At 37.3% G+C, this 24,690-nt stretch overlaps 1 protein-coding gene across 11 annotated transcripts in view; it reads right to left on the reverse strand.

Annotated features, from left to right (window-relative positions):
• The window catches only part of KDM4C (lysine demethylase 4C), a 411,074-nt gene that overhangs the window by 101,572 nt on the left and 284,812 nt on the right, over positions 1–24,690 (reverse strand). For all 11 annotated transcript variants that reach the window (XM_086415154.1, XM_086415158.1, XM_086415157.1 and 8 more), the window contains 2 exons: positions 20,693–20,748; positions 18,124–18,232 (listed from right to left, as the gene is read on the reverse strand). In XM_086415154.1, coding sequence (XP_086271280.1) covers positions 18,124–18,232; positions 20,693–20,748 — 165 coding nt within the window. The remainder of the gene's footprint in view (positions 1–18,123; positions 18,233–20,692; positions 20,749–24,690) is intronic.

The raw sequence follows: 24,690 nt of genomic DNA on the forward strand, positions 1-24,690 counted from the left end.
ATCCTTCAAAAATTTTATTTAGTTTTTAATTGAAGGATAACTGCTTTACAAAATTTTGTTGGTTTCTGCCAAACATCAACATGAATCAGCCATAGGTATACATACATCCCTTCCTTCTTGAACCTCTCTCCCATATATTTTTACACAATTTTAATAGAGTTGTTTTATATCAAGGGTCAAGAGTTCTTTATACTTTCACATATGTTATAAACCACAATGCACTGCTATTATTTTTGTTTTACCTCCCTTTTAACCACTTCTGCAGAACTACACTTCCTTCTAATAAAATGACAGCTATAAATGTGATAAAGTTACATAGAACTTGCTTGCTAAGGCGCTTCAGTTGTGTCCGACTCTGTGCGACCCCATGGACAGCCGCCCACCAGGCTCCTCTGTCCACGGGATTCCCTAGGCAAGAACATGGGAGTGGGTTGCCATTTCCTTCTCCAACATAGAACTAAGTGCATATATTATACCAATGTCAATTTCTCATTTTTATATTGTTTTACAGTTATATATCATGCAACCGATAAGGGAAGCCGGATGAAGGACACACAAGAATCTCTATATTATCTCTACAATTTACAGTGGATCTGTAATTATTTAAAATTAAAGAAGTTTATTTTTAATTAAATATTTGTGAACTTCACTGACAACCACCTGTAATATTTTATGTATGATAAAATGTTCCAAGTTATAAAGCTTAAAAATAAACAATATCATTTATTTATCGATTTACTGAGTACATATACATTATTATTTTATTCTTATTTCACTGTTACTGTAATGGTATTACTAAGGTAATACACTTATAATAACAACAATAAGAAGGAGTATTTATTGAGCACTTACTATGGCCAGGCACTGGGCAAAGTATACCAGATTCCTTACCTTAATACTCACAACAATGAAAGAAAGTGCTATTACTGTGATTCCAATCTTACAAGCTGTTACTGAGAATGCAAAGAATGAGAAAAAAGCTTCAGACAGAAACTAGGGGAACATAAACATTCAAGAGATGGACAGACGACGAGGAACCTGCAAAGAAACCTGAGACCTAAAGGCCAAAGAGAGAGAAGGAAAACCAAGGACAGCTGTCATGGAATCAAGGACAGGCTTCCAAGGAGGATGACATGTTCTCAAGTAACTAGTATGTGGCAGAGCTGAGACAGGAACCCATGCTGGCGGGCCCAATATTCATATGCTTTATTATCGCATTCAGATGCTTTTACTCTTGCAGCAAATGGCACAAGTGAGGCCCACTCAGGACTACCTTTAGGCAATCGAGGTGGTTAAGTTCTATTAAAAACAAAAACCAAAACCTTAAAAATGCAGCCTGGAAAGTTTCTGAGTAAATGACAGGCGCCAAGAGTGTGAAGCATCATAAATGCTGGTAGGTTCATAAGAAGAACCAGAGGAAAGAAAGGAAAAATGTGACTACCCTTAAGAGAGGGTTGATATTTTTATAAAACAGATTTATGTTCCATACGTATATAGTATGCTACTGAAACACTCTCAAGTATAACACAGTAAGGTGAAGCACCATATCCTTCTAAGCTAGTTCCTCCATAGAAAAGAGTCAGGAATCATTACTGCCTCAAATTAAATGTGATTACTGCTGTGGACTGGCACGAAGCTAAAGATGATTTCATTTTGTATTTTATACACTTCAGGTAAAAAAAATTTTTTTATGACAGACATTGCTTTTATTTTTTTTCTAATTTTATTTTATTTTTAAACTTTACATAATTGTATTAGTTTTGCCAAATATCAAAATGAATCCGCCACAGGTATACATGTGTTCCCCATCCTGAACCCTCCTCCCTCCACCCTCCCCATACCATCCCTCTGGGTCGTCCCATGCACCAGCCCCAAGCATCCAGTATCGTGCATCGAACCTGGACTGGCAACTCGTTTCTTACATGATATTTTACATGTTTCAATGCCATTCTCCCAAATCTTCCCGCCCTCTCCCTCTCCCACAGAGTCCAAAAGACATTGCTTTTATAACTAAAATAACCTTATAGGATGTATATATTAAAATTCTAACACTAAATCAACAAGTCAAAGTTCAGTAGTACAGGTTAGCCTTATCTGTTGTGGAGATGCCCTGCTTCACATGTCTCAGGCTGATAACCTGAACTCTGAGCTTGGCCTGTCATTTTCTTGGAACGTCTCCGAGAGAAATAGAATGTGATTAAGATGAACGCATCACACGTGCTTGTTTGCCTTCCCTGGTGCAGGTGGGCTGTCACCCTCTGCGTGCACAGCAAGCTTAGGTTAAAAGGCTGTCATGTCTTATCTATGCAAAATGTTCACCATGGTGGTATTAGGTGCCACAGCTACAGGGCAGGGCTCCCCAAATCAGTGTGTGGCAAATAACACTGAGACAGTAATACTGTCACAGACAGGAAGGGGAGACTCAATGGTTCTAGGGCTATTACTAAGATAAATGGATTTCTGAAATTATATGGTGATTGCCCCTGTCAAAATGAGAAGCCTAAAAATGCACATATGTTAGCTTCTGGGTCTGCACGGAAAAGGACTGATTTTGTGTCAATGGCTTCTTCATTTTCTAATTATAAAAAGGGATTCTTAAAGAAATGGTACCTGAGAATTAGAAGTATTTAAATTTGATTGTTGTTTCTAAAAACATTTGGGCCACTGATCTCCCCACCTCCTCAGTTCTAAGCTGACCTGCCAACAAAAATGTTCTGTAATGTTACATTATTATTTGAAAAATACTTATAAATTACTTTAATAGACATAAGAAAATAGCAAAGGATAATTTTCTCTGGATGGCCTCTTCCTAGAGAAATTTTAAAGCAAATTTCTGCAGCAATAGTGTTTATGTCTTTTACTATGTACTATAAACAAAGTAAAAACAACAACTTAACACTTTAATTCTCCTTTTAAAAAATACAAGACATTGTGGTCTTTTGAACAGTACATACTGTTAAAAATGTTTCACTACTACGACTGTTTCCTAATTCATAAGGTATTTCACTTTGTTATAAGCTATGAATAATTTGAAGCTTCATGTTAACATATACCACCGTTTTAAATTTTTTAAGATACTTATTGTTTCTAAAATGACCTCAAACTAATATCATAATATTAAAAATATATATCTCTTTTGATATTTTTACCTATTTGTTAGAAATTATCTACACTAGGTAAGTATCCTGACGTACGAGACAGGAATACTTACTACACCTCTCTGTAAAGAAATACCTTAAAAGAATGTGTTAACCTAGCCCTTTCCATCTGCTTTATGAAACTACCAAAAAAAAAAAAAAAAAAAGACACCCTCAGAAGATCTATCAATATACCTAAATCCTTCCAGAATGCAAACCTCACGAGACAGATGACCCTGTCCATCTCACGCCACCTGTCACCAAGCACCAGACACTATGATCACCTCAATAAGCGTTTTTTATCAAAAGACTGATAAATGAAAGAAATGCCCATTATTCCACAATTTTCCTTAAAACCTTTAAAATGAAAATAGGGTGGAATCCCCAAATTAAGTAATGAAAGATGATTTTATTACATTTCAAGTATATGTTTGTGGTACAAACTATTCTAAGTAGATTCCCACAACTGTAAAGAAAGCTATTAAGTATTCAGTGCCCCAAATCAACAGCTGTCAAATATAAAGCTGTGATATCACTGAAGCTGGGGAAAGGCAACTGAATAGATCTGTGGATAGTGATTTTTTTCTTTTAACTACAGTGGCTGACTTATTACATTTCTCACCACTTAAGAGTTTTTAGAATTAAATATGGGTCAACAATCATTAAACACATCAACAAGTGACACTCATTGAAATAAATCATACCAAACGGCCAGCATATTATAAGCTACTGTGACACTACCACTGCTTTCATAAATAAAAAATGAGAATTAAACTTTCATAGTAAAATATTTCACCAGACTAGATTGCGAATTTTGACACAGTCAATTTATCATTGTAAAAATCAGACGAGTCTCAGTCGGCTCTGGTCAGAAAGCTCATTAGTCTACTAAAATTATACCTTTGCCAGGATGTCATGATTCTTTTACTGAGAAATATCTGCCATTTAGTGAAAAGATTTCACAATATTTTTTTGCTTTGTCCAAAGAACGTTAAGTGTTTAAAACTGATGAATTTTAAAAAACCAATTATGAACAGATGGCTGTAAGAAAAAAAATCTTGCAAGTTTTAATTAAACTTAAGCACGATTCCTATAATTAAGCTATCTGTTTTCCATTTACTGAAAGTAAAATATTTTGCTCCTAAAGAAAGGTGGAATGTATTTTATACTCTGAACAGAAAAAAAAACAAAACAAAACTATGATTTAAAATTTGATCCTAAAAAACTATTAGTGAAAAGATGTTTTTAAACTAAAATTAAACTGAAATTAAACTCAAAGCCATTCTGAAATGAATACCTTCTTGTGAGCCTGTGCAAACCCTTGTGACTCTTACTGCAAATCCCCTTTCACATGTAGGCACTCATCCTGGCAATCTCCATACACACTGTCTTTACTGGTTGGCAGACACATTTATCTTTTATGAAAACATTTATCTTTCATGAGAATACTCATCCTTTTTCAAATCAAACTTTTTCATTTCTATAGGTTTTTCTTCCATTTTCAATGTTCTTCATTTCTTTCACTCTGCGAGAAGACATAAATGAAACTTGCAAGGCTGACACTGTGTTACCTGATTATTATACTTCAGAAAGAGTACAGTAAGTCCTCTACATATGAACCATCAAGTGTCAAACTTTCAAAGATGTGAACATGCATGCTATAGGCCGGCTGCTGTACTGTACTAGTGTACTTTTCAAGGTACTGTAAGATTAAAAATCTTTTCATTTTTTTGTTTTTCTATGTACGTTATTATTTGTGTGAAAAGTATTATAAACCTATTATAGTAAAGTACTATCCAGCAGATTGTGTTAGTTGGGTACCTAAGGTAACTTTGTTAGACTTAGAAACATACTGGATTTACAAATGTCTGCTTGGAACAGAACTTGTTTGTATGTAGGGGACTTAGTGTATAGAGAAGCAAATACAATATTATCATAAATCGAATTCACATCCACACAAAGCACAGCTGCTCAGCCAGTTCAGTTCAGTTGCTCAGTCGTGTTCGACTCTTTGCGACCCCATGGACTGCAGCATGCCAGGCTTCCCTATCCATCGCCACTCCCAGAGTCTGCTCAAACTCACGCCCACTGAGTCAGTGATACCATCCACCTATCTCATCCTCTGTCGTCCCCTTCTCCTCCCACCTTCAATCTTCCCCAGCATCAGGGTCTTTTCCAACGAGTCAGTTCTTCGAATCAGGTGGCCAAAGTATTGGAGCTTCAGCTTCAACATCAGTCCTTCCAATGAATATTCAGGACTCATTTCCTTTAGGATTGACTGGCTTGATCTCCTTACAGTCCAAGGGACTCCTAAGAGTCTTCTCCAACATCACAGCTCAAAAACATCAGTTCTTCGGCACTCAGCTTTCTTTGTGGTCCAACACTCACATCCATACATGACCACTGGAAAAACCACAGCTTTAACTAGATGGACTTTTGTTGGCAAAGTAATGTCTCTGCTTTTTTAATACGCTGTCTAGGTTTGTCATACCTTTCCTTCCAAGGAGCAAGCGTCTTTTAATTTCATGGCTGCAGTCACAATCTGCAGTGATTTTGGAGCCCAAGAAAATAAAGTCTGTCCCTTTTTCCATTGTATTCCCATCTATTTGCCATGAAGTGATCAGACTGGATGCCATGATCTTAGTTTTTTGAATGTTGAGTTTTAAGCTTGCTTTTTCACTCTCTTCTTTCACTTTTATCAAAAGGCTCTTTAGTTCCTCTTCACTTTCTGCCGTAAGGGTGGTGTCATCTGCATATCTTAGGTTATTGACACTGTTTCTGAATTACTAACCAGTAATAGTTACTGAGCTTCATGTGACACCTAGGAGCAGCTGGTAAATATTTACATACCCATGAGAAGTAGAATTCTAACATATGTTTCTCCTGTGTTCAACCTAGTTGGAATACACAGACTTCAAATCAAATATGCCCAAACATACTTCCTCCTCAACCCCATGCCCTTCTGATAAGAACAAGCCCTATGCACAGCATGACCAGTCTCCCAGCTGCTTATCCAGAACCCTAGCCTCCTCCGCACCTAGTCCAAGACAACCCCACCTGCAATCAATTCATTCATCTCCATCTCAGCTTTACACTTAAATCATTTTTCACATTATCACTGAAACTGGCCTCTCTGGCCCCAGTCCTGCTCTCTCGAACACATTCTCCCCACCAGAAGCAGAATACCCATTTGAAACACAAACATGATCTATTATTTCACTTCTTAATCAGCATCAAAGGTTCTTCAATGTGTTCAGAAAAATGTACAAAATCCAGTAGGAATAAAATATGAGCCAGATACACAATATTTAATGTTTTAGGAGTCACATCAAAAATACAGGTGAGACTCTGCTTCTATCACATGCCTTATTTCTGTGTGTAATTTCCCTTTACTTCTCCTTAAAGGACAGGTGTGATGGCATTTTGGACCCACCCAGATAATCCCAAAATAACCTCATCTTAAAATCCTTAAATCACATCTGTAAAAGTCCCTTTTCCAAATAAGATGTGACATTTTACATGTTCCAGGGATTAAGACCTAATATCTTTGGGTGAACATTATTCAGCTTACTACAGTAGGTGATAAATAATACATACTAAATAAATGGACAATTTATTTAAAAAAAAAACAGGTGAGGAAGAGGAGAATGAGGGGTTATTATTCAATGAGTACAGAGCTTCTGCTTGGGAAGACGAAAATGTTCTGGAGATAGCGGGGCATGGTGGTTGTACAACAATGTGAATATACTTAATGCCATGTGTACCACAGAGCTATACACCTAAAAATAGTTAAAATGATATGTGTTATGTTGAAAAAGTGAAAGTATTAGTCACTCAGTTGTGTCCAACTCTTTGCAACCCTATGGACTGTAGCCTGCCAGGCTTTCTGTCCATGGAATTCTCCAGGCAAGAATACTTGAGTGAGTTGCCATTCCCTTCTCCAGGGGATCTTCCTGACCCAGGGATCAAACCAGGGCTTCCTGCATAGCAGGCAGATTCTTTACCATCTGAGCCAAAAGGGAAGTTATGTTGAAAAGTCAAAGTGAAGTCACTCAGTCGTGTGCAACTCTTCGTGACCCCATGGTATGTAGCCTGTCAGGCTCCTCCATCCATGGGATTTTCTAGGCAAGTATACTGGAGTGGGTTGCCATCTCCTTCTTCAGGGCATCTTCCTGACCCAGGGATCAAACCCGGGTCTCCCACATTAGAGGCAAACTCTTTCCTGTCTGAGCTGCCAGGGGACACATGTTACATTAAGTATATGTAATTGCAATAAAAAGGCCGATGAAATTAATTTTACTAACATAAACTAACAAACGGATCTTAACAAATCCAAACTATTATTATTTTAACATATAACCAATATAAAAATAATTACTAATGAGATATTTCACGTTCTTTTTTTTCATACTAAGTCTTTGAAGTCTGCTGTGTATTTACACACACCTCAATTTGGACACTAGATTTTCAAGGGTGTTTGAAATGTAAAATGTGGACCTACCAAAATTACACTTGTATTTCATGTGCTTATGCTGCTTTCATTTTTTAACTTTTAAATTAAACACAATCTAAAAGTTCAGTTCTTCCGTAACACTAGCCATGTTCTAAGTGTCCAGTAGCTGCCAGTGTCCAGAGGCTACTAAACTGGACAGCACAGTGCTACATCATCTGAGGCTTCCCCTCCTCAAGACTCATCCTTCCCTCCTCACACCTCACGCTCTGGCTCTGCTGAAATGTCATTTCCTAGACCTTACGTTCCCTCCCACTTCCAGGGTACCGAATATCCTGTTCCTTCTCCTGACCTTTTCTTCAGTGCACCTCTTCTCCTCCTTCAGGGCTCAAACAAGGCATTATGAGGCACTGCTTCTTCCAGCAAGTTTCTCCACACCTCCTGACTGCCAACCCTTGTGCCCCAAATTCAGTAAGGTCCTTCACTGCATTCTGGACTTTTACTACAAAAGAACTTTTCATGCTGCTTTGTAAGCACTTGTTGAATTTTCAGTAACTTCCCATTATCCTGTAATATCCATAAAAGCAGAAATGATGTACATTTATCACCTAACCCCACAGCAAGTCCTAAAGAGATATTTACTGGACAGATGAATACACAAATGACAGCGCACCAGGAACCTACTTTCTCCTTGTAAATATTTATCTGCTCTGACTCTGATTGGCTAAAGGCAGTTCACAGAGATTTAGACAGCAAGGGGTTGCATCAGCTACCATAAGCAGTGACTAACTTTTGAGTGTAGCAACATGCCAGGTCCTTCACTATCTCATGTCATTCTCACAACCACCCGGTTTACAGAAAAGATTCCGAGAGGTTAAATTGTATGGCCAAGGTTGCTTAGGTGGTGGACGTGGAACTCAAAACAATCTCAGCCCAGAGCCTACACGCTCAATCTCAATGTAGCAGAGGCTGAGAATTGCATGATCCAAATGGCAATACAGATAAATGCACAGAACTGTTGATATTTAAATCAATAAATGCAAACTGGGCTGGTACCTGTATTTGTGAGCTTGTCTTAGAAAATGACATCCCTAAATTGTGGGAAAATGCCTAAAATAGATCACACTGACTTACATTAAATTAATGACAAGTGTGAAAAGATTGTCACTTTACATAAAAAAGCATTTTATAATTTTTCGTTGATTTTTAAGAGCCCCTTCCGAAGGAATAATTAATTAATACTAAAACAGTGGAAAAATAAATAATAATGGATCCATTGCTTAACAATAATGACTGTACCTTTCAAAATCTAAAACCTCTCTTCTGTTAATCACTGTTGACCAAGCAAAACCCTATGGGTTGTTTAAAGCCATCCGGCAGCTACCTTGGTTTGGCAAGCATTTGTAGGCATTGACTCAGTTGATGTTGGAGTGAAAGGGGTGATTCCATCGCTGGAACCCTGACCCCAACTCACTCACCCAATTAAAAGATCCATCAGTAATCACTACTCACACAGACAAGATCAGGGGAAAAAATGGAACATTCAGCAATGTAAGTCAAAAGATAAGATGATAAGATGACTCTCTCACAATACTTTTTAATCATGAATTATCTGAAGTTCTACCCATCTGTTTAATAACGTTTTTAAAATTAGTCCTCAGGAAAAAAATGAGTTCAAAACTGAAAAATTTAAAGGCTCCAATCAATTTCCTTTTGCCTCACAGTTGTCTTTCAGCAGATAAAGAAAAATCCATAGTAACAAGATAACATTTCATGCATTTACACATTTTCTCCTATAGACATCTAAAGCCTTCAGAAAGTATATTATTTGTAGTCATGCCCATCTGACATTTTCCATTTTACTCAAAAGATTTTATGGTTTGGTATTACAGCAATATACAAATTTGACAGCTTGCAATAGGATCTAGTCCCTGTAGCAAATCATTCTGACAGTTAAGTACTATACAGCTACTAATGTACTTTTTTTTTACACTACACTTATTTAAAAATCTTGCAAAGTTGGAGACATGCATATGTTGAAATCCTGAAGAATGTTCTTAATGAGGTAATAAATTTTATACTGAGCATATTAAATAACAGGACCCTACACACCACACCACAATTTGGTCATTTGTAGTATCACTTATTCCCCTTTCAGTAATTCTCTATTACAACCAAATTTTTCCTCAACTGCATTTTAAACAATAAACTTGCTCATCGCTGTCAATGTTTATTATCTTCTTAGAATTTCTCTTCATCTTTAAAAATAACAGAAGACGTGAATAAATCAGTACATGAGTTTATGTGAAACATAATGACTTTTACTGATTGCCTTTACAACACATTTTTTTTCTTTTAAAGTGATGAAAGATAATCAATATGTCTTTGCATTCTCCGAACTGCACTAACAGAGGCTCTGTTGAATACAACTATGATTTCCTCTAGAAAGAAAGTGAAGCTGCTTTCTCACACTGCTGTAACATTCACTAAATAAGGACTCAGAGTGATCTTACAGCATGAGAGGCAAACCCCATCAGTAATTCTATTTTTAGTATTTGATGCATCTGATAATATAAGCCAGTTAGCAAGAGAATAAGTGTCTTCCTTTAGGAAATAGGAAAGCTGAATGTATTTTTTTTTTTTTTACATCCTTGATTCAACTCTTCAGATGGAACACCACAGTGAAACTACTCTATTTTCAGAATTGATGTACCTTTCAAAACTATAATCTTTGGCTTTCAAGTTCACTATTATTTGCCTTCAGGTACAAATTTTAAAGTGTATAGAGGCTTCTAAGCAGAATAGTTGGCCTCAGCCAGATACTGAAAGGTTTGGAGCTCCGTCATCACTGCAGTATAAATTCCTTTTCAAAATAATGTTCTTCACTCGGAGAACACTTGTGCCTGTGCTTGGTTCACTTGTCAAATACAAGTCGGAGGTCATCAAACGCCTGGGGGTAACTTCAGCTATTTCAAAAATCATTTCTCCCTCTATTTGGCTGCAGAAATAAAATTTCAAAACCCATAGGAATGTCTGCAGACATAGAAACCAGAGGTAGTCACTATGCCGCTGTGAGAAAGGTGCAAGGTGCACAAATACCACCAAGTTCTCTATGCAATGACAGCACATGAGATTTTCTTTGATACATGCAACTGAATATTTCAATAATGCCATAAGACTTCTATTCGAGAACTTTCTCTCCAAAAGGGAAAACCATTTTAAAACTAATTGTTACATTTGGGGTCTGCTGCAATTTTCCAAGATTTCTTATAACCCACAAACTTGCCTTGTTGTTTTATTTATATAAATTCAATGAATATTTAATTAATTTGATCTTCAAGAAGTGATTGATGTGTATAATAGACATTCACAGTTAAATATGTAACAAATACAATAATTCTGTGCTGATTTACTCTTTTATTAAATGTTCTTCCCTTAAATTTTATAATCAGATTTAAGATTGGTGATCTGTTTCCTGACTCTGCTGCTGTCTTCTGTGTGATCATACTATAAAAGCATTGCCCACTCTAATTTCCCGTTCTTAATTGTTCCTGATAATTTTTACCCTATATTTTCTATTATGAAAATTTCTTTAAAAAAGACATTCTAACTTCAGTTGTGTTTTACATCTCCCTACTTCCTTTTTTGTTGTCATCTTCTTTGCACAATTTTTCAAAGATTTAATTATGACCAGAAATTCAATTATGACCGTGGCCAACCAATCATATTAGTAGAGAAAACAAGACAGAAGGAAATAAGAAAAGGAAATGACTGAGTAAATTCTAAAATCTATACCATGTGGGAGCAATTTTTTCTTCTTGTCCTCAGGCATACCAACCCCAAGAGTGCCTACCCTGAGCACACACTCAAGTGGGGAGTAGGAGACATTCCTGGCATCCGCTCCATTCTTTTCCCTACCAGGTGCCAACGCTCTGACATCCTCTGGATAAGCAGAGAAGGTACAGCAGGACATAGGCAAGGGGGCTGGGAACAAAAGGACTCATCACAAGGATAATTTTTCCCAAACTGAAAGTCATTCCGAACCAAAGGAATCCATTCTAAATGAGTAGATAAGAAAATGCTCAGTAATCTAGAACCTGTGTTAATAATGAGAAGAATGCTTAAGTTGACAGAGAAAATGGTTCTCCCTTTTGAACATGGCTTGGACCCACAGACTATTCAGGTAACATTCGGCCACTTCTCTCTTGTTAAAGGGGTGATTCTGCCTAATAACCTGGTGTTTCCAGAAAGCCAACTGTAGCATTTTTAAGATGGTGTAGCCATTACTTTATTAGCCCCTAGACAATTATTCTACACAGAAGTTAAATATTGTTCAAGAAAGAAAAGGGGGGAGGGGTGGACAAACTAATTGGATAAATACCACTGTAGCCAAATATATTTTTGTGGTATTTTGTTTAAAAATAATAATGAATTTTATTAAAGCATTTAAATTAACAGCCACATTAATAAAATACAATGTCTTGAAAATAACTCCAGTGCCATCCATTTAATTATGGGACTTGAAAGAGGCCACACCTGTGATATTAGCAAACAAGGTGGCTGGATGAGATAAAGGTTCTTCACAAAACACACACTATTTTAGGATCAACATAATCCACTGAAGAACACTGAAAGAGCTGTGTTCCATTCGTTGTCTCCTTTTTTTAATGGTCATTATAAGAGGAAAAATCTGCTATAGCAAACAAATCCTTTCTTACATCCTCTACAAGAATCTTCCTACACAAATAATTGTACAGAGGAGTATTTCAAAAACCACAAGTTGAATCTATGAATAAATAAAAGGCTAACAACAATATTACCAAAATATTCAAATAGCTCTGCATAAACTCCAATATTCTGTATTCTAAAAAGACTACTACTAACAATAAGCATTTTTTATATATAGCTTTCATACCTCAGAAGACATTTTAAACTCGCTTGCCATAAACTGTTCTTTAAGCCTCTTACAGTTACTAGCCCTTACTAGTGTTGCTTATTACTGATATATAAAAACACTAACTTGCCCCAAGGGAAGAGCAACTCTTTTCATATGGCTAAATGAAAACCTGAAAACTAAAAACCACCCTCTGGAATTCAGCACTTTGAATGCACAGCAGGCAGCACTTTTTCTGCCCTGCTGTCAGCGAGAGCCCTCCTTGGGTGAGAGCACCCGATCAGGCATCACATCTCTGTCTGTCTATCTGTCTCTCCCCCCCACACACAAAGACACATACACAGACACACCTACACACCCCCCTCTAAAATTGGGCCAGGCTCTGATTAGGCACTTTCTCAACGAGGTGGTTTAACGGCAACTGGGTAAGAAATTGGAACAGCAGCACCACCTAGTGGGCACTGGAGAGAGGCTCAGATTTCCCTTGCCTCTGCTTCAGTCAGGTCACTCTAGGTTTTCAATCCCCAGCTGACCAGAGGTTCCAAGATCAGAACTCTCAGACAACAGGGAAAGTGTTCCATGCGTATTCAGAGACTCTCCAAATTACTGCTAGGCTCTGTTGCCTAATCACATGTACCCATTGATGCAGATAAGGTAACCAGTGCCTTGTTTTAAAACTGCTTGTGGAAGAGATGTGCATGAATTTAGCACCATGACTTTTAAAGGATTTTTCCTTTAAAAAAAAAAATAAATAAAGGACAAGTCATTTCATACTGTCTGATCAAATCCTTCAGCCACAATAATTTTGTGTCAGAAGCATAAAGAGTAAGTAAAATTTTGCTGCCTTTTTATTCATTTCATGAATATTTATTCAGTACCTACCATATATATGCACATACACACACATACCACATAATTTTAATCTATGATACTTGATTAGTAATCAAGGTTGTTCTGTTATATTTAAAATGGATGACCAACAAGGACTTAATACATAGCACATGGGACTCTGCTCAATGTTATGTGCTAGTCTAGATGGAAGAGAGATTTGGGAGAGAATGGATACATGTATGTTTATGGCTGAGTCCCTTCACTGTTCACCTGAAATGACCCAGATAACCACGATGGTATGGTCACCCACCTAGAGCCACACATCCTGAAGTGTGAAGTCAACTGGGCCTTAGGAAACATTACTACAAACAAAGCTAGTGGAGGTGATGGAATTTCAGCTGAGCTATTTCAAAGTGTAAAAGATGATGCTGTTAAAATTCTGCACTCAATATGCCAGCAAATTTAGAAAATTCAGCAGTGGCCACAGGACTGGAAAAAGTCAGTTTTCATTCCAATCCCAAAGAAAGGCAATGGCAAAGAGTGTTCAAACTACTGTACAATTGCTCTCATTTCACATGCTAGCAAGGCAATGCTCAATCTCCTTCAAGCTAGGCTTCAACAGTACATGAATTGAGAAACACCAGATGTACAAGCTAAATTTAGAAAAGGCAGAAGAACCAGAGATTAAATTATCAACATTTGCTGGATTGTAGAAAAAGCAATGGAATTCCAGAAAAACATCTATTTCTGTTTCATTGACTATACTAAAGCCTTTGACTGTGTAGATCACAAAAAACTGTGGAAAACAAAGAAATGGGAATACCAGACCATCTTACCAGTCTCCTGAGAAACCTGTATTAAGCAGCAACAGTTAGAACCAAACATGGAATAACAAACTTGTTCAAAATTGGGAAAGGGGTACATCAAGGTTGTATACTGTTACTCTGCTTATTTAACTTCTATGCAGAGTATATCATGTGAAATGCTGGGCTGGATGACTCATTTCCAAAGAGCCAACACATTGGAAAAGACCTTGTTTCTGGGAAAGATTGCAAGTAGGAGAAGAGGAGGGTGACAAGATGTTAAGGGGTGACAGAGGATAAGATGATGACAGAGGATAAGATGGTGACAGAGGATAAGACTCAACGAACATGAGTTTGAGCAAACTCTGGGAGATAGTGAAGGACAGGGAAGCCAGGCATGCTGCAGACCATGGGGTCACAAAGAGTTGGACATAACTTGGAGACTGAACAGCAATAACAATCACAACATTGTTAACTGGCTATAACCCAATTCAAAATAAAAAGTTTAAAGTTTGGGGGAAAAAAGTAATCAAGGTTGCTCAATTTCTATAAGAACTGCTGCTGCTGCTAAGTCATTTCAGTCATGTCCGACTCTGTGTAACCCCATAGACAGAAGCCCACCAGGCTCCTCGTCCCTGGGATTCTCCAGGCAAGAATACTGGAGTGGGTTGCCATTTCCTTCTCCAGTGCATGCACACATGCTAAGTTGCTCCAGTTGTGTCCGACTCTGGGCAACTCTATGGACAGCAGCCCACCAGGCTCCTCTGTCCACGGAATTCCCTAGGCAAGAATACTGGAGTGGGTTGCCATTTCCTTCTCTGTCTATAAGAACAGGTAATGTTAAGATACTAAATTGGATCATAAAATCAATAATTGTACAGTAGCAAATATACATCTGTTGCCAAATGTTATTGCATTATTCACAAATAAGAAATTTAAACAATCAGCCAAAAAAAAAAAAAAAAACACCTCTAGGGATGCTTTTTAAAAGCAATTAAGAACTTCTATTTTGCCAGACTGCCACTTACTTCTTTAAACAAAGATATTATCTTCCTGAAAATGACAAAAACTTTCTCATCGTGTGTATGTCTTCTCTGTGTGTGGACCAGGGGGTTCTCATATGGGGGTGAGATATATCTGGCATTGCTTACTTTCTTTCTAGTTTTGTTGAGAAGTACCTGACATACATCACTGTATAAGTTTAAGGCATACTGCATGATGGTTTGATTTACATATATTGTGAATGAATACCACAGTATGTCTAGCTAACATCCATCTTCTCATATAGAAACAACAAAAAGAAATTTAAGAAGGGAAAAAAATTATTCCTGTGATGAGAACTCATAGGATTTATTCTCTTAGGAGCTTTCCTACACAATACACAGCAGTCTCAGCTATAGTCATGATGTTGTCCATTACATCCACAGTGCTTCTTTACCTTATAACTAGAAGTTTATACCTTTTGGCTTCACCTGTTTGGTCAGGGATGCTGTGATCTATGATACACATGACAGCCATCCACAACAATTAACTGACCTAAAACGTCAACAGAGCCAAAGCCAAAAACGCCCAGTCTAGACTGTGAGATGCTGGAAGAAAGGAACAAATTCTTACTCAAAAATGTACACCAAGTATTTGGTAAGGTCAGGTAATAACTGTTTGGCGAAATACACTGACACAAACATCTAATTCCTATCCCCAACCCCCCATCTGTGTGAATAAGAAAGCAGATGAACAATCCAGCATCCAGAAAAGGGCTGGCTATAGCTCCAGAAAAAAAGCGAAACTGACGCTAGCAGACACACACACATTCACTAAGCAGACACAGTAAACATTCCATCTAGACTCAGGCCAGCGGAGATGAATACTACATGAAATGACTGCTCTTACTTCTAGCTGGATGCACACTGATTAATGAAACTTCAAAAGAATATGCAACATACACAATCAAGGTGGCAACCTTTGCCATTTTTGGAGGCCATCATCAGATTTCAGATTTCTAGATACAGTTTCTTGGCTGGCACTGAAATGATCCATGCTGGCCCTCCCTGTTGTTCCATTAAAACCCCTCTGAGACTGGTATTGGTGACAACAGATCACTAGGGACAATCTGTAGACAAGAGTAGCCGGTACACAGGTCCTTAAAGCGAAGCATCAAGAGCAGTGACCACTTATTCCAAGGGGCATTAATGTGATAACAGAAACCATCTTTTAGGAAAGAGACCCAAAGGTGGGTGTTAAATGTAGTGTTGGAATTTCTACAAATACATATTACTTGTAAATCAGAAAAAAATTAAAATGTAAGACATTTGTTAGTATTTGTCACACTAAGCATTACGTTTTGTAGTATGTAATGAACTCAACGTTTTTCTTTATAACCTGCCTTACAATCCTAATTCTGGCAATTTTTTTGTTTCTTTCTTTCTTATTGGTAGGTTGTTTTCCTCCAATGAAAGATATTTTTTATAATTTTTAATGGACAAAACTAATGCATTCTATCCTAAAGACCCAAACAATATCCACAGATAGAATATGTATCAATTGAATAATGAAAACAAGTTTATATAACTAAAAAGCAGTAGATGAAAAGCAGTTTGTACATAAAATATAATGTGATATAGGATTTATTGTATTTTTTCTTTTTTCTGTACCAATTTTCCAACCTTTGGGGTGTTAAAATTTTTACACTCAAACTGCACTTATAAGAGAGGACAAAATTAAGGCTACATATGAGATTTCTTGAAATCAAGCAGAAATACAGCAGTCAGCACAGTCACAGAAGACACTACTTCTGCCTCTCTCTCTTACTTTTTAAACTGGTGATCAAGATATAAGGTTGCAAACATTTTCCCTTGGAAGTTCATGAGCTGAACAACCTTACTCTCTTCTGATAGTCACCATGAACTTTGAAGGGCCATTTAAATGCCCCAGTTATTTCCATCTCATTCTCAAAACTTCCATACCACACTCTGATCATGTTGGCAGATGATCTCATATCTGCCAACAGCAATCATCGGGTGTAGAAAGGGCCACATATTTTCTAGCTATGTGAAATTCTTAACGGAGCTATAGTGGAAAATAACAGGGTTCACTGAAAGACAGAATCTAAGTTCCTGAAACAGAAGTCCAGAGACAAAACACCCTGCTACCCAGTGGGGGAGAGACTACTAATAACAAAGAAAGAAACACTCAGGTTAAAGAGTTACAGCTCAGTGTCGGAAATAGTGGAAAGACCCCAAGTTAGAAATAACAAGGACTAAACAAATTGTAGGGTATTAAGTACACTTGTAAGACATGCTTCAGTATTTTAAAGTCATGCAATTTACCTGTAGGAAAAATTCTCATTAAATGTGAAATATTAAGAGCCTGAACTAGTAATCTGTTGACTCACAATTTAACAGAACTCCAAGATAACTTCAGTGTTGAGGACAAAAAAGGCCTCCCTTTTCATGAAAAAAGGAAAAAAAAAAAAAAAAACAAAACAATCTAACAAAGAGAAACAATGAGAAGATAACCAGCCAGAGAGTTGGGCAATTTAAATGAACTTAATCTGTTGGTGAGAAAATCCCTCGGGAATGATCAAAGTTTCTCTGCAAGTCTCTTCTCGGTGAAGAGATGATGAAATCAAGTTAGACTCGTTTTTCTAAGTCAAGGCCAACCAAAGACAGGCAACAGACAGAAAGACTAAGCAATTCAAACAAAGATATTTGGATAATTTGGGTCAGTTACTAACAAACTTTACTGATAACCTTGAGATTGAAAAGTCACATTAATTCATGAAATGCAGTATTCCTTTGCCTTACTGAAGACATAATTTGTAGAAAGCTATATGCATACTTACAATACAACAGAAAAAGAATACGTACAGGTATGTAATTTAGGCTAAAAGTATAAAAAATGTAGAATAATTCAATGAAGCTAAGAAAAAAGTATGTGCATGAATAGAAATATTGAGAACTTGAAATTAACACTAATTTATGAGGAAAAAAAAAAAGTATTGGCACTCACCAATTTTAACCTCTGTAAAGGTATTCTGCCTACATCTATCTGTGTCCTTTCTGGGACATTAGTAAACCGGACTTCTGGGACTGCAACGGCGCACATGACATGGGCCCACCTACAGGAAACGAGACAGAAATGTAAACAAATGTTCCCTAAACTTAACACGGCCTGTACTTCCACCAGGAGGTGACAATTCACATGCATGGGAAACACACAGATGAGAAAGCAAGCCCAGAGCACCTATGTCCATCACAAACAGACTCTCTGAATTTCAAAGCTATTGGATGATACCTGGACAGACTCAGTGCCACACCTGCCCACCACAGTGACAGGAAGAACTAGGTGAAGACCAAAGTATACTATCATTGTATTTATATGTTTCTACATATGACTGTAAAATACTGAGATGCATGTCTGCTATTTCACTTGACACTGCATTACATAGGTGTTTAATATACTTAAGATAATTAATATGTGGCAAAAGATTAGTTCAATTAATAAAAGGTATGAAAATGAAATGAGTATACCATATAATCTTTTTATAATTTTGATGTCATGAAGCAAACCAGAATAGCAAAAATTCTCTAGAAGAATTAATACAGATTAAGTCTTTAATTAAATTGTTTCTTATTGCAATCCTACTATAATCAAAGGAACCAAGAGATAAGGGGAAATGAAATTTAACTTGTTTCCTGTTTCCTACTAAAACCCTTGTGCTCAGTTCAGTTCAGTTCAGTTGCTCAGTCATGTCCGACTCTGCAACCCCATGGACTGCAGCATGCCAGGCTTCCCTGTCCATCACCAACTCCTGGAGGTTACTCAAAAACCTTGTGCATCTCCTTTCAAATTCTGAATCACTCCAGAAAAATGACAACGTCCTCATTAACACTATTAAGTTTCTCATAAGTCTTACGCCTCAAACAAACATAAAGACTCGAGGTTTAAAGAGATTTTGAAAGAATTATCAAATTTGTCAACTTATTTTTAAGTCAAAGCATGTTATTTCACTCAAATAACGTAAGACTCCATCCTGCCTTTAAAGACCACCAGGAGAGAGAATAAGTATCAACCCGAACAGGGTACTCTTTCATATCTAAATAAATGTTATAATTTATAGCAAACATTACTTCTTTTTGTCCTAGTCCAAGGGAAGTAAGAGAAGTCCTTATCGCCTCCATCTTTACAGGAACTGGCGGTCTGCACCATTCATGTAACAGTCCCAGAACCAGTCAATAGTTTTCAGCACAGTGTCAATCACATTAACTAAGACTAAGAGATGAACATCTAAAATTGAGCAAACACACAGTCTCTTAGACTAAACTTTACCAACACAGAAATGATAAATGCCTTTATTCTCCCTTATAATCAATCAGAAACATGTGTACATGCACATGATTACATGACATTACATTATATTACTCCAGGAGTCTCAACTCCAGTGTCCATAGGGCCAGGCAGGATGAAACCAAATAAACATATACTGGTAAATCATGGTAACCTAGAGAATGTCTACTCTCTTTAGGCCAGGTTCTCATCCTAACTGATTATTGTCATATAAAGATGCACAATCATTTACCAAGTAAAGATGAAAATCTGGATTTTTATATAACTCTCAACTTTTAAAATCTGAATTAAATTCATAAAATGGTGGCAGTCAAATAAAACATATCTTGGGGCTGGATGTGGCTCCCAAGTGCCATAATACAACCTATACCTAAATTATTTCTACAAGTCTCTAATTTATAGGAAACTATAATTTGCTTTGGCCCCATCTTAAATGATTAAATTGGGTCATAAAGATAAAATTCATGCAAAAATACATTTCAGCTGCTGCCATAGAAACATTACCCATCTTTTTTGTTCACTTATGAGTCTCTTCATATTTTCCAACTGTCCCCTTTAAACTGTAAAATCAATCTTTTCTCCCTGTGTTTCTATTTAAGAATATACACTTTCTTGTTAATTTACTGGTGTTAAAAGTAAATGGTTTTGTTCTAACACTATGATTATAATTGATTTTATTTATCTGAAGATAACAGATTTCATTGTTTTCAGGCATATTCTGCTTTTATGACAACAGCAGCATTCATCAAATTAAAAACAAGAATTCCAATGGCACGAGAATACAGGCTGTCTTCAAGCTCTGTTAGTGAAAGAGGGATTACTCCTTATGATGTCAAAGACAGAACAGAAGCAGACTGAGAACACCTTCACCCAGCAGAAATGTGCTGTCAGTAATGGCTTCTGGAAACGTACAAAATCTCCACCTTGCACCTGAACAGCAAGAGCTGTGGAACAGCGTGGGAGAGATGTTCAAGGAGAAGGGGACACAGGGATACTTACGGTTGACTTATGCTGTTTTATGGCAGAAACCAATACAACATTGTAAAGCAACTATCCTCCGATTAAAAATTATTTTTAAAAAGATCAAACATTTTAACTTATTAATAAAAACAAAGCTGTGGAACGCATGTGTACAACAATGAGAAGCAAAGCACACTGTAAACCCAGAAGTTCAACACTCAACAGAGGAGAAGGAAATGATGAAATTCCGCACAATTAACGCACTACTTACTTATTGTTCTTAGTTTCCTTAAGAGCACCCCCTCTCAAATTGCAGAGACAGCACTCCTAGGGCAGAAACAAATGTCACATAATTATTAGAGTCATGTAATAAAAGTCAGCACTATTTATCTAAATATCCCCATACAGTCTATTTTTTTATTTTAAATTAAAACTATCAGGAACTTCATGAAGGACTATCTCTTAACAGTTCAAGAAGGGAGAGGAAAAAGAGAGATGGGAAGGTGAGAGACAACCAAAAGTGTTCTGGGTGTGTGTATCTCCTGGAGGGAACTGTCATTATTCTAGCATCAAGAACGCCATTGCTGGGGGGACCTGTGACTCAGAAACTGGTGTGTGGAGAGGTAGGTACCAGAATTCTACAACAGGGCACACACATACGACTCCCTTGAGTTCTAGGAATCCATTCCTGAATACAGGATGGCTAAAACACAGAGTAGTGGCAGGCTTTGTTCTAATATAGAGATAAGCAGGAAGTTCTTTATAAGAACACTCTTCACAAAAGTATCACTTGGGTCTTTCTGTGGGCAAATATTGTTGGAAAAATTATTCTGATAAATGCAGGCTTTCCAGAAAAATAGAAAACAGTGCCATAAAATGTATTCCTTTATCTTCCCCACACTGACTTTACATTTTTGGCACTTTTAAAAAATAACTGCACTTATTTATTTTTGGCTGCGCTGTGTCTTTATTGCGGCGAGCTAGAGCGACTCTCTAGTTGTGGTGCGTGGGCTTCTCATGGCTGTGGCTTCTCTTGTGGTGGAACACGGGTCTAGGGCATGCTGGCTTCAGTGGTTACTGCATATGGGCTCAGCAGTTGCAGCTACCGGGCTCTAGCACACGGGCTCAACAGTCGTGGCACATGGGCTTAATTGCTCTGTGTCATGTGGGATCTTCCTGGACCAGCTATTGAACCCATGTCATCTGAAATGGGAGGTGGATTCTTTACCACTGAGCTACCAGGGAAAGCCCTCTATTTTTGGCATTTTTATGTGTCTTAGATTGGCATATACTTTTTACTCCAAGATGACTCCCTTTACATAATAAAGATATACTTATCACTTCTCATTACAATTTTATGAAAAACTCCATAAGAAAACATGGCCAAAAAGTAATGCAATGACTTCTGTTGACCTAGAATTTTTAACTAAATATCTAAGCAACGTTTTTATTTTCAACCTCAAGCTTGTACTCCCAGTTTACTGCACTAGTATCTTTTTTTCAATAGTTACAGGTTATTTGGTGGGTTTTTTTTTTTTTTCCTTCAAGCTGTCTATATAAAATTTCTTTATCTATTCTCCCAAGTGATCTCCTTTAAATGATTTTGACAGCTTTGCCCAAGCCTGTGAAGATTAGATCCCTCTAACTTATCTAATAATAATGGGGTGTCAAACTCTGCAGCATTTATTTTTGTGAGAATAACACCAAAACTACTGAGGAGGATCAACATATCTATAGAACGCTTAATAGGGAGCAAAAAAATAAAAGAAAGAAAATACAAGAAATTTTCAATGGTTTTATTTGTCTGGGAAGTCTCTACACACTGATTTGAAGTTTTCCCTGGTGATTATTAAAGGTTCACAGTAGCAAAAGGTCCATATTAGCTGCCCTGTGGACATCCATTTGAATTCATCACAAACCCAGCTCAAGAACTTGATAGAGAACATTCTTTAGTGTAAAGCCATATTCCAGGGGCCTTTCAAAGAACTGGTTTTGATGAAACACACAACAAAAGGAAAATTTCACACTCAAAATACTGAAAATGAAAAATGGAATAATTTGAATTATTCAATAACATCCAAATTATTCAGTAACTATTTCATAAAATGTTTTTGACTTTCAGTATTTTTCCAGTAATTTAACATACTTTCTAGAGACAGAATGAAAATAAAACACAAGGTCAGATACTTTCATTCAATATAAAAAGATGTGAGTATGAAGTGGGAATGTGGGAAGGGAGAGTTGCAGACTGTGAGGAGTACAGACACTGAGAGAATTAGTTGTCTGATTAATGAAACTAGTAGTGAGAAGAAGCCTAAAGGGATGAGTTGGCAGAGTTAAAAATAGCACAGCAGCGTGGAGGCTGCTCCATACACCTGATTAGGATCAGGAACAGGCACATGTGCTGCAGCACATGACTACAACAGGAAGACCATCCTGTAAAGTGGAACCTGTAGACTCAAGAAGTTAAGTGGAGTTGAGAAGACTCTCACCTGCCACAACATGAAACTTGTTCTTTTGATACCTCCCTCTCACAAAATCTAATGGACAATTCAAAGTCCTTGGTTTGCCTAATTTCTTGGCAGCATTCAACATAATTGATTGTGCCCAAAACAGCTTCTTCCTGTGGTTTCTATGACCAGACAGTCTCCTCATTGTCCTCCATCTCAAGCTGATTCTTAGCTTTCTTTTACAGGCATCTTTTTCGAGCTCCTTAAACACTGTAATTTCTGTAGTAGGGCCTATTTATTCCTCTCTCCATACCTGTTTGCTGGGCATCTGATGCACTACCTTGATTCCCTGAAGATCACTGACGCAAACATTTAACTTCTGTCATGTCTGACAGTCCACAGGAATCTCAAACATACGTGCAAGACTGAACTCATGTCTTCTTCCCAAGCCTATAATCCTTCAGCTTCCCACCAATGGCATCAACCAGCCATTCTAGCTCAGGCTAGAAGGTACAATCTTCCTCTCATCTGAGATTGAATCAACTGAACTCTGTAAATCCCACCTTCCTTGAGTTTCCCTCTAAAATGAACACATCCTTGACATTTCAGTATAAATGCTGATTCCTCAAGAAGGGGTCTCCTAATCCCCTGCTCATTTACTTTCCTCTTGTAACTCTTGTTAACTATTTGTTGAATTTCTTCTGCTGTCCTCACTAAACTGTTAGCTCAGTGAGTGCTGGCAGAAATTTCTTAGGTGACTCTTTATAATGACACCCAATAGACAGAGCACCCTCCATGAGAATTTGTTAAATAAATTAGAAAATACGGCAAAATAGGCAGAGCGAAAATCCTGAAAATCATCAAAGCGTCACAAAACTGCTAAGACTGTGTTCACATACTGGTGAGAGTACTAAGGAAAGAAAACTTCAGGCTTCAGAGACTTAACATAGAGTTAAAAAACACTGATTTGCCATGGAGTTATTTTTGCCATGATTTGCTTCAGTAGAAATCATATTTCTTAGTAAAGGCCAAAAAAAAAATCTGTGGTCAAGTAAAGCTACTTTGATCTACATGATATTATATGATAACATGGTTTCTTTTTAATTTACTTAATTTGAAAAAAATAAGTAGGAAAGAATAAAATCATATCCAGTTATACCATTTTTCTTTTTTGGACTCAATATTCCTCACATAGGTCAAACAAGCTAGTCTGGTAGAAACACAAAGATGTCAACCTTTCAAGTCATTCATTTGTAAATTAATTTGAACTAGGGCTTCCCTGATACCTCAGTTCTTAAAAAATCCACTTGCAATGCAGGAAACCCAGGTTCAATTCCTGGGTTGGCAAGATCCGCTGGAGAAGGGATAGGTTACCCATTCCAGTATTCTTCGGCTTCCCTTGTTGTTCAGCTGGGAAAGAATATGCTTGCAGTGCAGGAGATCTGGGTTCGATCCCTCAGTTGGGGAGATCCCCTTCAGAAGGGAAAGGCTACTCACTCCAGTATTCTGGCCTAGAGAATTCCATGGACTATACTCCATGGGGTTGCAAGGAGTTGGACACGACTGAGTGACTTTCACTTCCACTTTCTTTACTACTATTTATTTTTCAGCTAGCAGATGTGATGGAATTCCAGTTGAGCTATTTAAAATTCTGGAAGATGATGCTGTGAAAGTGCTGCACTCAATACGCCAGCAAATTTGGACCACTCAGCAGTGGCCACAGGACTGGAAAAGGTCTGTTTTCATTCCAATCTCCCAAGACAGGCAATGCCAAAGAATGCTCAAACTACTGCACAACTGCACTCATCTCACATACTAA

Source organism: Bos grunniens, chromosome 8 (assembly GCF_055505025.1).
Source record: "Bos grunniens cultivar Pamir isolate PY7600 chromosome 8, Bosgru_T2T1.0, whole genome shotgun sequence".
Taxonomy (NCBI): domain Eukaryota; kingdom Metazoa; phylum Chordata; class Mammalia; order Artiodactyla; family Bovidae; genus Bos; species Bos grunniens.